Below are 15,669 nucleotides of genomic sequence, written 5' to 3'. Positions count from 1 at the left end.
CCCAAATGCTTTTCTATCCCACGTGGAGGAGGTAGAAGAGAACGACCTTGAACCTCAGATCATGGTTTCAGTAAGCTGATCGATCACATCATACTCATCCCGGGATAGCATATGATTCCTGGTTACTATATGGAAAAAGATCATTTCTTATTGTGCATCATTAAGACTAGACGAGAAGGACTTTGACCTTAATCTCCACAATGGTTACTAAAAGCCTATCAATCACCTCGTACTTACGATAGATGCTATGTTATTCCTGGTTACTATGCGGGGACAATGAGCAGATCACTCCTGCGTTCATTACTACTGAATCATTCCTTTCATGCATCATTTGAGGCTAAGGGAAAGGACGATTTGGCCTGCATATCCGAAAATGATTTCTAACGCACTATTAATCACCTCATACTTACTATGGATGTCATATTTTCCCTAGTTCTAATGTGGAGGAAGATGGGAGCACATGGTTCTTATATCCATTGCTACATCAGTTATTATCGAGTCTCATTAACGCTGTAGAAATCTCGAGAAGTATATTTGACTTTGCTTTCCCCCCGATCCATCTACTAAGAAGGATTAGAATAGAGCCCTATTCTTACCTGCCCTACTACGCCATGACAGTCGAACGGCCCAAAGACGAGTCGGAAGAAGACTCCAGCCTATCGTCCGAACAAATTGACGTAGGGCATACGGTGGCAAAAGCTGTCTTACACGATGCAAAGTTGGTGACAACGAAAGGCAACATTATCACCAATGATGGAGCTATCGTGGCCACTGGAGAAATTGACTCGAGTGTTTCGGCCAATCCCTTTTCGGATCCCCAGATCCGAGACTACTACGTTGGTGTCTATGAGAAAGCAAAATACGAGTGTCGACATGTCTTCGACGCGGGTGCCACATGGACAGAAGAAGAGGAGAAGAAGATGGCCAGGAAACTTGACTGGCATGGCATGTACACAATTTAGTGTCTAGAGATTCGACTGATGATTATTTGTAATAGTATGCTTATGGGCATGCGTCATGTTCTTTAGTCTACAGATTGATCGTGGAAACATCAATCAAGCCGTTTCGGGAACCTTTTTAAAAGATCTTCACCTTAATACTAATGGTGGGCAGACCGACACTTGCCTTGTAAATGACCTCTGACTTAAAGTACTAGATTTCAATCTTGGGAATACCGTGTTCCTGGTGTCTTTCCTTTTGGCCGAGTTACCATCTCAATTAATCTCGAAGAAGTTTGGTCCCGACCGCTGGATTCCTACCCAAATGGTTATATGGTCTATAGTCGCCATGGCGCAAACTGGGCTTCGAGGCAGAGCCGATTTTCTTGCAACTCGTGCTCTTCTTGGAATGCTTGAAGTGTGTTAGCTGATGCTCATAATTCTTCCCTACTGATGGATCAAATCTAGGGCGGTTTCATCCCAGACCTAGTACTTTGGCTCTCCTACTTCTACACCGGCCGGGAGCTCCCCATCAGGCTGAGTTTCTTCTGGACAGCCTTGAGCATTACTGGCATCATTGCTTCTCTTCTTGCCTTCGGAATATTCCATCTCGAAGGCCACCACGGTCTTGCAGGTTGGAGGTAGAGTTCGATTTGCTTCATTCTTGGATAGTGATTGACACAATTTTAGGTGGATCTTCTTAATCGAAGGAACGCTCACACTTGTTATTGGCATTGTGTCCTTCTTCCTTATGCCGGCATCTGCAGCCCAGACAAAGACGTGGTTTCGACCCAAAGGATGGTTTACCGATCGCGAACTTACTATTGTGGTGAACCGAGTGCTACGAGATGACCCTAGCAAAGGTGACTTAAAACCTATAGTTATCTTAAGGCAGACTGATGCTGATCTATTATAATAGGAGATATGCATAATCGACAGGCGATCACCCACGTCGACTGTGGACTGCACTGAAAGATTATGATCTCTGGCCGGTAGGTATATTCTTAACTAGGACACCAGCGGATGCTAACTGTGTACCGGTATCAAGCTTTATATGCTCGGTGTCATCAACCTTGTTCCACAGGCGCCACCCGCTCAGTATCTCACGCAAATTCTTCGGAATCTTGGGTTTACCACTGTAAGCATTCTCTCTAACGGGTGTTCCACCAGCTAATGCCTCTAGTTCGAAACCAACCTCCTTACAATCCCATCAGCAGTGGGCCATATGATCACTCTTCTCGCCGGCACCTGGCTAAGCGAAAAATTTAATCAACGCGCGCTTTTCGCCATGCTACAACCCCTATGGACCCTTCCTTGCATCATTGCTCTCCGAGTGTGGCCAGGTCTTATGAAAGAACAATGGTCAACTTATGCTCTACTCGTCGTGTTACTAAGTTATCCATATGCTCATGCTATTAATGTGTAAGTATACCCCACTGTTAGATAGGCGCGAACTCTCGTAACTAGAGCTAATGACTTTCGGCATTTTATAGGGCTTGGGTGTCGAGAAACTCGAATAACGTTGGCTCTCGCAGCGTATCTGCCGCTCTATTCAATAGTAAGCTATGTTTCTTTCGGCTTCTAGTAACACCAGACCTAACGACACCGCTCCAGTGAACATTCAAATTGGCGGCATCATCTCGGCGAACATCTATCGGGAAAATGACAAGCCGCTGTATAAGCGAGGCAACCAGGCCTTGATTGGAATTAACGTACTGAGTATTGCTCTGTTCCTCTACGCAAAGATATACTACGTCGTAAAGAACAAAATTCGTGAGCGCAAATGGAATGCGATGACTCCTGAGGTAAGTTTGCCGAGTTTGGCTTCATGGATCCTGTCTACTGGGGATCAAGACTTCGTGTCGTTTGTTGACTATCATCCCAGGAGCGCATCGACTACACATACAATACTACGGACACTGCCAGTCGGCGACTCGACTTCCGATTTGCCCATTGAGACTCAATTTCGGATAGATCGAGCTCTATACGGCTTCACTTATCCGTGTGGAAGCATTAGCCAGTAACTGCGAACTGGCTGACAAGATCTCGTTCAAACTTAATTTAGTAGTTATCCGTATTGGCAGATTATAAAGCCACGGTTTGACACGATTGAGGAAAGAGTTGATTTGATTTTCTATATAACTCAGCAAACAAAAGTTAAGAAAAAGGCAAGGAAAATAAAGCAAAACAAGAGAAACTATTATACATGAAGTGCTCATTGGTAACACATGCTTACGATTCACCTTCCTACTCCTGTGACTACCAGTTCAGTTGGTAACCGGTGAAGATGATGAACAGATACAAGTGCTGTGCTAGGAGCTCCCATCACTATACTCAATCCGTGGGCGGCAACTCTGGGAGTTGGTTGTGCGAACCAACACGACAACCGATCATTGACAGCCAATTTTGTAGGGGCAAAGCAGATTTCTTAGGATCTTGCCCTCACGAAATGGATGGACTTGCTCCGTCGTCCTCGTTTTTTTCAGGTTGGTGTGACCATATGTAAGTACTATAATATCAATCTTTTGTATTCTTATAGGTATGTCTCAAAATGCATTTTGCCTCAACACTTGCAATCATTTAAGTGGTATACAAGAACTTCGGGCTCTCATCGCCCAGCTCAGCGACTTCCTCTGTCGACATGTCCGCGATACGAGCATCGGCTTCTCCGGAAATTCGCTTCTGATTCTCCCGTGCAAAATAAAACCACAAGCAAGCATATACTAGGACACCCCAAAGAACCATTGCCAGCGTAACCGCATGGCCTCGAATATACCGGGGTCCTTGGTTTTTAGGGTACAACTGAATAGGGAGTTCGTTAGCTTGTCGAGATTTAGAAATACTCCGAAGGTCAATCGAGATGCTTCACTTACAAAGCTAGCCAGTATACCTGCGCAGTTCCCTATTGATAGCTGGAGTCCCGTCGCAGTAGTGCGCTTTCCATAGCGTGGACAATTTGCTGGCAGCCATGCCAGCGGCAACCCGACAACGACATAGAGGCCCATCGCTACCAAAAAACAACCCGTGTAGTGAACACCAGCGCTTTGTGGGCTCAACAGTAACGCATATCCGACAACCGAGACCAGCCCAAAGATACAGGTATACAAGCCTCTTCTTTGCTGGCGATCCGACAGCCACGCGACAACCAGATATGTGACGGCTCCCAGCGCATAGCAAGGGATCGTCAACACCTGGACCAATGAGTTAGACCAGCTAGGATTCAACGCCGCAATGATGGTCGGCAGAAACGTGCTGTAACCGTACAACATCGTATCGCAGCCAAACAGGGCGATGCAGAACGCCCACACCTTCCAATCCTTCAGTCCTTTGCGTACATCGGCCCAATGGAATTCCTCGGCACTCCTCGTGTGGCCCTCTTGCTGGGCGCGTCGTCGGTCCATCAACCGTTTTTCCTCCGCGTTCAGGTAGAACGCGGTCTGCGGATCGTCCGCAAGGAGCCACCAAACCGCAATGCCCAGCACAATGGTTGGCAGGCCTTCGATGATGAAAATCCACCGCCAGCCGGACATACCTTCAGTGCCATCCATGCCCCCGATGGCGAAGGCAAGGAGACCACCACATGCCCCGGCGAGAGCGGCCGAGACAAAAAGGTAGCCGATGCGGAGAGCCAGCTCTTTCTTGGTGTAAAAGAGTGTGAGATAGATGGCCAGACCCGGAAACAGGCCGCCCTCGACGGCGCCCAAAAGAAGACGCAAGGCGATGAGCGACGGGTATGAATTCACGAAACCCATGGCCATCGCGATGACGCCCCATGCGACGGTAATGGAACTGATCCAGCGGGAAGGGCGGAAGGCTTTCAGGACGAGGTTGGAGGGGAGCTCGGAGGCGATGTAGGTCGCGAAGAGAACCGAGACGGCCGTGTTGAATTGCTGCGAGGTGATGGAGAGATCCTCCTCCAGGTGGTATAGGCGAGCGTTTCCAATGTTCACCCGGTCGAGGAAGGAGAGGAGGTAGAGCAACATCACGACTGGGATGATGTACAAGTCCAGTTTGCGGACCAGCTTGCGTTCGGCGTGAGCGTCGATAGGGATGTAAGCATCATCATGCGGGTCCTGTTTTGCCTGGACCACGGATGGTTTGTCCGGGATGGACGGAGACCGCACCGTATCGAACGCTTTCTCTTCGGATATATCCACCATTTTGAGACTGTCTTTTTTGTCACTGATTTTCCAGTGGTTGATTTCAATTGTGACGTCCCCGAATGAAGGCAACTGAATGAATTCCGTGCCCTTTTTGATTGATGATAAAAAAAGGTTGGTTCCTCGAAGCCAATTGACTATGAGTCAAAATCGACCTTCTCGACCGATGTCAGTTGAGATGTTCTAGCCTTCAACCCCAGCCGATTGAACCTCAAATCCGAAATGCAATTTCGTGAGCATGCTCAATAGCTAGCCTGTGCTTCTATGCAAGCAGCACCCCAAAAGCCGAGGATAGGCTATTGGCAGTATACGTCGAAGGTGTTTCACAAGCTTCACCACGCTATGGCCGTAGCTATTGAAGATTTTTGACAGCCACGAAATTGCCGGTACGGAGCAGTTTGGCACAAAGAGAGATGGGGGGATTTGGAAACGGAAGAGATAAGGCAAAATGGGGTCTCCCCGCCACCAGTCGTACCAGTCTGATGAAGCTCGGGAGGGCTAGCTGTTGCTGGTTAGTATGACATTTCTGTTCCGGCCTTTGATTTCTAATTTTGATTTGGTGGTGCACAGGTGGGGACAGTGCCGCTTGTTCACTGTTCAGGGACCAACAGGATTCAGGACATGACAATTAAGCTCCATAAACTTTAGAACCCTAAGGGCGGAGAGACCCCATTTTCAGCTGCAATGGTGCTCTCCAGTGTCAAAATCGGTTGGGCTCTACTAGGACACATCTCTAGTCGAGCGAGTATCAATCAGAATGGGAGACGTCAGAGAACATGCACAGGACTGGAGGATCACGTGGAACATCTGTTGCTCCATTTCTAACCATATAAACTCCCAATAACACGCATGACGTAGGCAAAGCAAGCAATGGAGTTTAAAACAACAACATAAATCGAACGCCAGATCATCTCTAAGAGAGGCGACCCGGTTATTCATGTTTGAGGTAAACCCGGGACGACGCCCGTCGCCCTTGCAGGAGACACCTGCTCTTATTTCGCTCTGTAACCTACACGTCCTCGTCGTTTTGCCACCAGCTCCAGGGGGGCTGCAAATCCATCATGCGTCAAACCCGGTAGCTGCCCCAAATGAATATAATCGCGCGCGAAAACGGAACGGGAGCCTTGCTGGAACAAAATCAGAATCGACCCTGTCTCTTAGAAGCACGCTGCGCTTCCGCTAGCAGCACGCCAAACGATCCGTGAATAAACCATACATTTACAACTCGTCGTGGCCGTCGTCGTCCTCGCCCACCGCAGCCTTGACGGCCTCAGCGGCGTGCCCGGCGGCGTTCTTGACCGCCTCCTTCGCCTTCTCGGCAGCGTCCTCGCCATCCTCGTCGGCTTCTGAGGCAGCGCGAGCTTGCACGGGAATCTGAGCGTCGTCACCAGCCGCCGCGGCCTCGTCACCGTCGGCAATGACGTCGACCTTCCACTTGCCATTGTCGCGGACAAAGGCAGCGAGATCCTCGACGGTGCGGCTGCCGGAGTATTCGACGGGCGAATCCTTGGCACCTGCGGCGTACAGCTTGATGGTCGGGAAGCCTTGGATCTCATCGGGAACATCGTTGGCGGTGGCATCGACCTTGGCGATGACGACCTTGGAGCTGTGGGACTTCTTGAAGAGAGCACCAAGCTCCTCGTACTTGGGTGCCAAACTAAGATTTTGTGAGCACATACATCCAAGTGTCAATTTTGAAGGGGAACATACGACTTGCAGTGGCCACACCAGGGAGCATAGAACTCGATCAAGACATCCTTCTCATCATCGAGGACGATATCGTTATAGTTGTGGGCAACCACGACGGTGACCGGACCATCCTGGTTCTCCGGAATCGGCTCCGACTTGATGCTGGGAGCAACCTCGCCGGCAATAAAGTCGCCAACGAACTTGCCAATTTCCTTGGCGGTGATCTTCTTGCTCTGGTCGTAAGGGAACTTTTTGTTGTTGTGGACATCCTGGATAGCGAAGGCGGGCCACGTGCCGATCTCAAGGTTGAGGTTGCCGGCGTGCTGGCCGAAAGCCTTGGCGTCAATGGTGGCGAAGTTGACGGCGCCCTTGTGCTTCTCAGCAACGGATTTGAGTTCAGTAGCGAGCTGTTCACGCTCCTCTGGGGTCTCGGCGAAGATGTAAGCGAGCGGGAGATCGGCCTTAAATCGAAGGCGTTAGTAATGTGCAAATCAGAATATTTATACAAGTACTCACGGCGATGTAGCCAGCATAAGTCTCCGGGCCAACCTCACCAACGAGAGGAGTGGCAGAGCTGGTGGTGAACTTCTCGATCTTCTCCTTGTCGAATTTCTCCTCGAATGTGTTTTTACCCTCGTCGAATGATTTGTAAAGAACGATGGCGGGGTGCTTGACACCCTCAGCCTTAGCCACTGAAGCATCGCTCGTGGAACCGAACAGATAGTCATCACGCTGAGCTTCGGCAACCGACTGGAAAGTCTCCTTCGATGCCTTGTCGTCGTCGGCGAAATAACCGACAACGACAACCTTGTCGGCGGTCTTGAACTCTTCGAGGGTATCTTTGGTGAGGGCGGAAACGGCAGGAAGAGCCTGCTTGGTCATGTAGGAGACGATCGCGGGAGCTTTCCGCGCGCCGCTATATGCTGAGACGTTATCTGATCCACGGAAGACCTTAAGAGTGGGATAGCCCTCGACGCCATATTGTTGGCAAAGCTCGGCCTCCTCTGTGCAGTCCACTTTCGCGATTGGGATGTTTTTCTCCTTTAGTATCGTTGCGGCCTCCTCGTACTCGGGTGCAAGCGCCTTGCAGTGGCCGCACCATGGTGCAAAGACTGATAACCCGAAAGCATTAGCGTATGTCCTTCTGCTGTTGCCTGCATAACGATTGCGGCCGTTTGCTTGGGGAATACTCACACTCTGCAAGGACGAGGTCATGCTCCGCAACGAAGGCGGCGAAGGTATCCTTCTTCAGGTCATGGACATCGGAAGCTGCAGCAATGGACGCAGCGGCCAGCAAGCCGGCTGCAATGTTTGCAAATGACCGCATATTCAAGGACCGCTATGCAACGAAATGTGGCAGAAGATTGCGAGCTCTTCGATGAGCAGGTTGTGGAAACCCGGGGTATCAGAAAGTCAAATGGGGTGGAATTGAAAGAAGAAAGGGGGAATTGTATGGAGGGAACTTAAGAAAAGATCCAAGTGTCGGGAGGGGACAGATTGATAGATATTAGAAATGTACGGAGTTATGATGGAGCAGTTGGATGGCGATGGAAAGGCAAGGTGGCAGCTACGATTCGGGACTAGCTCCTTCGTGTTCCAACCTGTAGTGTTTATTGTGGCGTTCATTGTGGCGTGGTTGGAGCCGACGTGAGGCGTCAAGGCATGAATGAACCCTGCAGGTCAGCATCATCTGTTGTTGTTCCCCTGAATGCAACTCCACACGTGACACATCCCTTTGAATTCCTTTGGTCTCTCTCTTCCCTTTTCCAATCATCACACGGATACAGTCATAATGATTACATTAGATACATTATTAATTCTCCCAACTTGCTACCTCATGTTTGGAGCAAAAGGATCCGTAATCCGTCTGTTCTAGACGCATTAATACACTTTAGGACACATGTCCATCTCTATTCCTCCAGGATCTCTTAATATTGCCACACTCTATTTATTGACACCACAAACGGCCTACTCAATTCCTCTCGTATCCTGCGCAATTTATTCCGGCTTCCGTAAGGTGCATGGATTAATGGCACCTCTCAAGTTTGATTCAAGTTCATCGTGTTATTCGTGACTATCAAATAGCCGTTTCGAAGTCGTCTCAAAGTGTGTATGTCTTATATTCTAGTTAGTACCCAGCGTTCGCTCTACAGGTGCATTCACTCATTGATATCATGTCTGTGTAAACGCTGAGTGGAGTTTTTTCATACTGAATGACTGTACTGTGATTTGTAGTGGATCAAGTTTCCCTTTCCTACAGATTCCATTCCAATTTTATTGCCTTTTCTGCGTCCCTATCGAATTTGTTATTTTCAAGCAGTCAGCCGATATCAATCAACTGACATACGCAAGAGATGATGGAACTTGGTTACTATCAAACCCCGGTGGCTTTGCAATGGAACTGTGCAAAAATCAATTTCCAGGAATCGGGTTCGAGAATACATTGATTCCTTGAAGAGGCCGTGACTTACCGCTTGCCTGGGTTTGGGCTGGGTCTTGAGCAACGCAAAGTTCGGCTTGACCTCATCCAACCCCGAGAACTTGATATGGGTTTCCACACTCGGCCAACCCACTAGGGCCACAAGCACTTTGACCTTGTTCCCTTCTTTCTCATGTTCACCGTCCGCCCAGCCGTACACTGCGCCGGTTCCGCCTAGACTAGTTGCAACCGGTTTGACGACTTCCACGAAGGCCAGGAACTCTCCCACGATTGCACTGCGCTGACTTTCAGTGCTGACGGCCTCCACGTCATAAGCATTGATCAAAACCTCAGTAACACCGGAAGTGATGACCGGTTCGGGGGACGCGTTGAATACCACGTCGTACTGTTGGATACTAGCACCATCAATGTATTGCAGTATGGCTGGGCGAAGAACATTCACGAAGTCTTCACTCTGCGTAAATTTCAGACGAGCCTCGGCAGACTCCCATTCTGGTTTACACGTCAGGACGGTACCTCGCCCTTTGTCGAGCGACAATGGTCCCTTTCCTGACTCAGGCTGGTGCATTCACGAACGAAAGATGCCACTCCTTGCTGGTTCTCGATCTGCGGGCCAGAAAAGGCGCCTCTGAAGCCTGCTGCTTTGCTCGCTCCGGAATAGATCTCTTGCAATGCCTTCGCAGCAGGATTGCCGTCCGCGGATATGACACCTGCATCTGGTTGGAGGGTTGCGACGAGAACTTCGGTGGAATGCATGGCGTAGCCGCGCTTTTGTGCCCCTTTTCTGATGGATTCTTTGGTTTTGAAGTGGTCGTGGACAAGAAACCGCTGTCAATGTATCTCGAGATGGCACTCCTCGTTTATATACCTCGAATGCAAGTCACGTAAGCGCTATGACGAGCTGGAGTGCAGAGTGTTATCTTCGCCCCCAAATATCGTAGCCTATAACGTATTCCACAAGCGAGCGGCGCACCCCCTTTTACTAACAAATTCGGTTTCAATATCTCAACAACCACTGAATAATATAACCTGAAAACTTGGAATCATACTTTTCTAGTCATTCCTAGCTTACTATTGAATTTTCAGAGCTCTGGCACGAACATTTATAAAGATATAGAGGTTTGGCCCATAAATCTTGTCAAGAAGTAGGTATCTCGATATCTATACAAGCTAGTGCTCTGATATTTTAATATGAAGCTAGGAATGACTAGGAAAGCATAATTCCAAGTTTTCAGGTTATATTATTCAGTGGTTGTTGAGATATTGAAACCGAATTTGTTAGTAAAAGGGGGTGCGCCGCTCGCTTGTATGCGCCGCTCGCTTGTGGAATACGTTAGTAGTTGGGATGAATTAATAATCCCTCCTCGTCAGCATTTCCTGTGATTTAGCTTACTAATAGTCTGTTCGGATTGCTGCGGATGCATGTATCAACGATCGCCTTATTAACTTTATGCTCGGTGATTTGGTTACTGTATAACAAGGTGGTACCCTCGTTTCGCAGAAGTGTAGCATTCACCTTTGGTCTTTCAACTAACGAGAAAACCGAGCGGTTGACCTAGCATGAGATATTAAGAATGCACACTATGGACAGAATTTTGCCTAGTACTACAGATGTGTCGTAGTCGATGCATAATTTATTTATGCTACATGCCAGGTTTGTGTACATGCGGTTACGAAGTATCTATGATGCTCATATTCATGGTTTGGTTTGGGGGCCACCGAGTGGAAACATGCCTCTAGGCCACCCAATATCAGCGTTTCCTACACAATTTAGACGCCAATGAATAAGCTACGAGGAACCTTGGAATAGGGTAATACTCCGTACCTGATACTTCGGTACGGATCATCGAACACAACCTTGCGGAGAGGTCTGTATAAATTCCAAACTCGAGACGCATTGAAATCATAAAAATTCCACTGAATGTGCGCTAAATGAAAGGACTCGATGAATGATAACAATAGACTAGTGTGCGGACGAAATGTAATACTTGATAGGAGATAGAGAGAGCAATGACCTTATAGGTGAAAGAACACCGCCTGATTGGGAATCGAGTACCGGGCAACTTCGAATCTTTCACTGGAAAAGCCGTACATGCTACATCACCACTGAGAGCTTTCCGCAAAGGAGCCCCAAACAGTGACTCCGAATGAGTGGTCTGAACGACACTGCAGGAGACACATGGTAGGAAAATGGAGCCAAAGAGAAACAACGGTCATCACTTTGCTTTTGCCAGAGAAAATAAGGCTCATCGATGTCGTCCGAAAAGGAAGGGTTAAAATCTATACCTAAAAGTAGAGACAACCCCACCGGGGTAATGCAAGACAATCCTTGCAGTATATAGTTATCCGAAGGGAAGGTCAGGAATATCAAAGATGCTCCTCTCAACGCCATCCCAGCTTTTCCAATAGGCTTCAAACCCGAATATAAAGCATAAACTTAAAAGCTGAACAGCCCGCTTCTCCGCTTTCCAAAGGGGTAAACAATCAAAGCGCTCAAGAACAGGCCGACCGAAATCCCAATGGCAACTTGAATCACACTGTACAAAACATTGAACGCCCCCGAGTTAACACCGCCCATCTGATCCGATGCCCCGCCGGTCGAGCTGTCTGTAACATTCTCCGTGAGCTGATCCGCAGACGTAACGCCCGCAAGCAGCGACCCCCCGGCAGCGAGGCCTGAGGGTACCTGGACGAAGATAGCCGGGAGCATCGCGGCGGCAGCAAGACCGTAGGCCACCTTCCAGGTGCGGTTGGGACGACGCGGTTCACTGCTACCAGGACTTCCGGGATTCGGAGTGTCTGGCGAGGACGACGACTCTGTGTCGAGAGCCAGTGAAGCTTGCCTCTCGATGTCGGAGACCCGCCGTTGGGATGCGAATGGAAAAGTCGGTTTCTCTCCAGGTTCTTTGGGGGGGAATAATCTTTGTTCGACCTTGAAGGCTCTTTTCCACGCCCACCGCAACACCTTGTCCCAGTGCCGACCGAGGCGAGAGTAAAGATTTGCGAGGACGCCGATGCAAAGGGCACCCAGCGTGTTGCTGACCTGCGCGTTTTCGATGAAGTACTGGGCGGAGTAGAAATTGGCTAGGTAGCCACAAAACGCAATGAAAATCATGAGAGGCATTTGTCGCCAGTGGGCTTGATTGATAATGCAGAGGCAAAGCGCGAATAGAGGGACAAATAAAAAATACCACTCTTTACGCATAGGATCATGGCACGTTGTGTCGGACGTCGCATTTTTGTCGATCGCGCCGTAAATGACCGAGCCGATCATGATACCGTATCCGAGGAATAAGGTGTAGATTAATGCATACACCATGCGGACGGAGCCAGCGACGATGTTGTGCGATTGAAGCTCGAGTGAGCTGCAGAGGACCATATAACCAGGAAGAATCAGTGCAATGGATGCCTGAGCCAATGCGGAGAAACAGAATAGATTTCCGTTCTTGAGAGACCCAAATGCTCGAGAGAGAAATGATGTGATCAAAGCGACCGTAATCTCGAAAACGTTGGCATAGAGATCGTTCGTCGGAGATATAACGAGCTGTAAGATCCCCAAAATGCAGCCCAGTAGAAAGGCTATAGGCAAATCGATGAAGCGACCCTGGAAAGCAAATGGTGCAACACATGCCGACGCGAGTCCGTACACGGGAATCCGTATCAATGATTTGAACTTGGGTCTTCGTTTGAACACCTCTTCTAGGCGAAAAAGAGCTTCATCCACCGATGCCTTGTCATGGACAATCATCTTGTATATGTCGTGGACATCGCGAAGCTTTCCAAGATTGACTCCTTGATTCGCCCGAACAATCTTGACTTCGGTCGTGTGGGTCGAACTATCATCGAACGAAATGATCATGCAGCCGGGGATATAGAGGAACTGGCCCTCGATCTCCAGCACTCGACTGGTCATGATGAGATACTCCTCCAGCCGGTGGGTTGGCGCGCCATACAGCATCAAGGCTCGACAAAGCTTGACGAGATATCTCTGGCGTGACATGACTTCGGCAATATGGATCGTAATCTTGTACTTATCCGCGTCATACTTGGTAGGTTTGGCCTGCTTGGCTGCCTTTCCCAATAGATCCCCGGTTTTTTTCTTTTTCGATTTCTTGTGATGGTCTTGCTTGGGATTGTCGTGCGTGAGCGTTTCGGAAATTTCGCTACTAATGGTACCAGAACCAGGAGTTGCTAGCATGGACGTCGTCCCCACGAGACCAGCGAGGGCGGAGCTCGAGTGATTTCCGAGCAGACCGAATAGGTGTTTTCGAGGTTTCTGACGAGGGGTGCTCGGGCCCGATTCACGAGGAGTACTCGGGCCAGACTCTGGAGGGGAGTGATGAGGTGTCCTCCCTGGCGACGCGGCTGCGCTCTCAACTTTGCTTTCCGTCTCAGGCGCGTAGAGCTTGAGCAAGCTTGATAGGACACCGGTCTGATATGTCTTGGGGTGAGGAATATTTTCTTCCCGATCTTGATCCCCTCTATTAGGGGTTACCTGGCCCGACTTGGGCGGTCGGTAGCGAGAAGGTCTCCTGGACTTAAAGTCTGTCTTTGTGTGACTTCGTACCAATTTTTGGGCGGCTTTCTGGGAGCCCCTCCGATTAGCGAGCCCCTCGGACTCGTCAGCCGTATCCATGCCGGAGTCGTCCGCAGTCTTCGCGCCAGACTCATCCGATTGCTCCTGGAATGGATTGTTCGGATCGGTATCCCGAGCAGCAGCAAGGTCGGCAGAAAACTTTCGAGCTCCTGACGTGGAGTGTCTTTTGATGCTTTGCGCAAGACGCTCGGCTCTTTCTTTCGCTTCGATACCCGATCTCTGATGTCGATCGGAGTCCATGGGTGGGGATTGTGGCGATGGAGACGAGGGATCGGGGTCCTGATATCCGGAGGATTTCCGCAGTGCTGGTCGAGGCTTCCTAGGTACATACTTTCGTCCAAACAGTTTATGGATATCTTTCGACAGTTCCTCATGGGTACTGGACGGTGGTTCTTCAGGCGTCTCATGTGGACTGCCATCGGTGTTCTCGCGGGCCGCATCGTCAAAGGGATCATCTAACGTACGCGGATCCTCTGAGAAGCCAACTTTTTTCTTTCCCTTGCGGCCAGATTTCGAGCCTTCTTGCGGGCCATCGTTATACGGAGGAGACGGCGACTGGCTCGAACCTTGACTCTGACTACGCTCCCCGGCCATTTGCGGGATGCGAGAAAAGAGCACGGGAATTAGGAGAAATTAAGAACAAAGTATCGGATACCACCACATTGAAATGGCAGAGGCTATTGTACAGCAATGAACCAAGGCAGAGAGAGGAAAGAACAGGTTGGAATCGTGAAATATCAGCCCAGGGTTCATTGTGGACGGGTACGTCAGGAACGCAGGATGGGATGGAGTAAAGAATGATGCAACCACGCGCAACTGAACAATGAAAGCACCATACACAGTAGGGAAGAAATGGTGGGTACTTCCCTTTCTGTTTACCTACCCTCCGCTCACCGAAGTCTAGACCCGTGAACAGCCGTGGGGGTAGGCTTGTTGATCTAATTCATGGGTCGCGAACCCATAGTTCCCACTGTCAACAAGATAGAGTTGTATACTTTGTATGCAACAGAACATGAACCAGCAGAGACTGGTATTTGGTGGAAACACCCGGAGACCATGACAGTTCAAGGCAGGAGCCAATGGAAATGTCCCTTTGATACAGATGCATCGAGTCTCAGTATCTACTCAGCAGAGAACTCAGTAGAAGCGCGTCCAGGGGGCATATATGAGGCTGGTGATAGCATCGGAGGTTTTTCGAAAGTGGAGGTTTTCGACGGAGCGCATTGGAAATCCAGACTATACAGCAGAGCACAGGCAGGATTAGATAACTCAAGCTGGATAAATGGAATCCTTCATACGTACCAGGCATCATGAATTCATGACCAATGGCCTGAGTACTTACTGAGTGAGATCCTGAGAAATGTCGTGATGGTGACGTATTAGGATCCACGTTCAGTTTGAAACGCGATGCATCAAGATTCAAGAACTCAACACACAACAAAAAGTACAAAATAAAACCATCTACAACACGGAGTGACCAATCGGATCGTGATGTGTACAGGAGTAATAGGAACAAATAACACAGACCCATAATTCCTCCATGGACTGTATGTAAATAAAGAGTATTAAAAACATTGCCTCTCTCCTGTATATCACGTGATCCCCCTTAAGTGTGCCAAAAGGAGCCAGAAATTGTGGGTACGCCCGGTGAGATTCAGTGGCTGTGTATTTTCTATGGAGAATACTCCAATCGAGCAAAGATCACGTATGAGAGAGAAGAGCGATGTATTGGATGTATCTAAAATACAGCGTGAAGAGATAGAGATAGACATCTCCGGGTGAAGCTCCTTTCACACCCTGCTGTGCTCCATTCACACCCGTACCCCGCTCCATTTACACCCTACC

The 15,669-nt window shown here is 49.1% G+C and overlaps 5 protein-coding genes across 5 annotated transcripts; 1 reads left to right on the top strand and 4 right to left on the bottom strand.

Moving 5' to 3' along the window:
- Window positions 1-611: 611 nt before the first annotated feature.
- Window positions 612-3,023, top strand: P152DRAFT_499514 (putative pantothenate transporter; the record flags this gene model as incomplete). The annotated part of the gene is made up of 12 exons (XM_033682297.1): window positions 612-718; window positions 791-945; window positions 998-1,105; window positions 1,151-1,356; window positions 1,407-1,579; window positions 1,629-1,801; window positions 1,878-1,930; window positions 1,987-2,076; window positions 2,122-2,360; window positions 2,432-2,496; window positions 2,553-2,743; window positions 2,824-3,023. The coding sequence occupies 12 exons, from the start codon at window positions 612-614 to the stop codon at window positions 2,893-2,895; spliced, it is 1,632 nt and encodes a 543-aa protein (XP_033529623.1). The 3' UTR covers window positions 2,896-3,023.
- Window positions 3,024-3,518: 495 nt separating this feature from the next.
- On the bottom strand, window positions 3,519-5,098 carry P152DRAFT_406347 (MFS general substrate transporter; the record flags this gene model as incomplete). The annotated part of the gene is made up of 2 exons (XM_033676871.1): window positions 3,519-3,740; window positions 3,812-5,098. 2 exons carry the CDS (start codon window positions 5,096-5,098, stop codon window positions 3,519-3,521), a joined length of 1,509 nt encoding a protein of 502 aa, XP_033529622.1.
- A 1,009-nt stretch (window positions 5,099-6,107) lies between these two features.
- On the bottom strand, window positions 6,108-8,333 carry P152DRAFT_462967 (prolyl 4-hydroxylase, beta polypeptide). Its single transcript, XM_033680444.1, has 5 exons — window positions 7,982-8,333; window positions 7,304-7,899; window positions 6,809-7,248; window positions 6,315-6,755; window positions 6,108-6,225 (listed from the first exon to the last, which is right to left on the bottom strand). Exons 1-4 carry the CDS (start codon window positions 8,112-8,114, stop codon window positions 6,317-6,319), a joined length of 1,608 nt encoding a protein of 535 aa, XP_033529621.1. The 5' UTR covers window positions 8,115-8,333; the 3' UTR covers window positions 6,108-6,225; window positions 6,315-6,316.
- Window positions 8,334-9,161: 828 nt separating this feature from the next.
- On the bottom strand, window positions 9,162-9,983 carry P152DRAFT_477694 (uncharacterized protein; the record flags this gene model as incomplete). The annotated part of the gene is made up of 3 exons (XM_033681602.1): window positions 9,162-9,188; window positions 9,259-9,719; window positions 9,782-9,983. 3 exons carry the CDS (start codon window positions 9,981-9,983, stop codon window positions 9,162-9,164), a joined length of 690 nt encoding a protein of 229 aa, XP_033529620.1.
- Window positions 9,984-11,664: 1,681 nt separating this feature from the next.
- Window positions 11,665-14,418, bottom strand: P152DRAFT_406341 (DUF1212-domain-containing protein; the record flags this gene model as incomplete). The annotated part of the gene is made up of 2 exons (XM_033676870.1): window positions 11,665-12,072; window positions 12,160-14,418. 2 exons carry the CDS (start codon window positions 14,416-14,418, stop codon window positions 11,665-11,667), a joined length of 2,667 nt encoding a protein of 888 aa, XP_033529619.1.
- Between the last annotated feature and the right edge of the window lie 1,251 nt (window positions 14,419-15,669).

The sequence above is a fragment of the Eremomyces bilateralis genome, assembly GCF_010015585.1.
Source record: "Eremomyces bilateralis CBS 781.70 unplaced genomic scaffold P152scaffold_46, whole genome shotgun sequence".
Lineage (NCBI taxonomy): Eukaryota > Fungi > Ascomycota > Dothideomycetes > Eremomycetales > Eremomycetaceae > Eremomyces > Eremomyces bilateralis.
This window is presented reverse-complemented; position numbering and strand designations above follow the sequence as displayed.

What these genes read in the sequence shown, in the direction of transcription:
- P152DRAFT_462967 (XM_033680444.1), bottom strand. Translation starts at nt 8,114, where the DNA reads ATGCGGTCATTTGCAAACATTGCAGCCGGCTTGCTGGCCGCTGCGTCC. An exon ending in CTTATGCTGGCTACATCGCC is followed by an intron (nt 7,249 to 7,303) that starts GTGAGTACTTGT and finishes CTTCGATTTAAG; the next exon opens with GCCGATCTCCCGCTCGCTTA. An exon ending in TGGTGTGGCCACTGCAAGTC is followed by an intron (nt 6,756 to 6,808) that starts GTATGTTCCCCT and finishes ACAAAATCTTAG; the next exon opens with TTTGGCACCCAAGTACGAGG.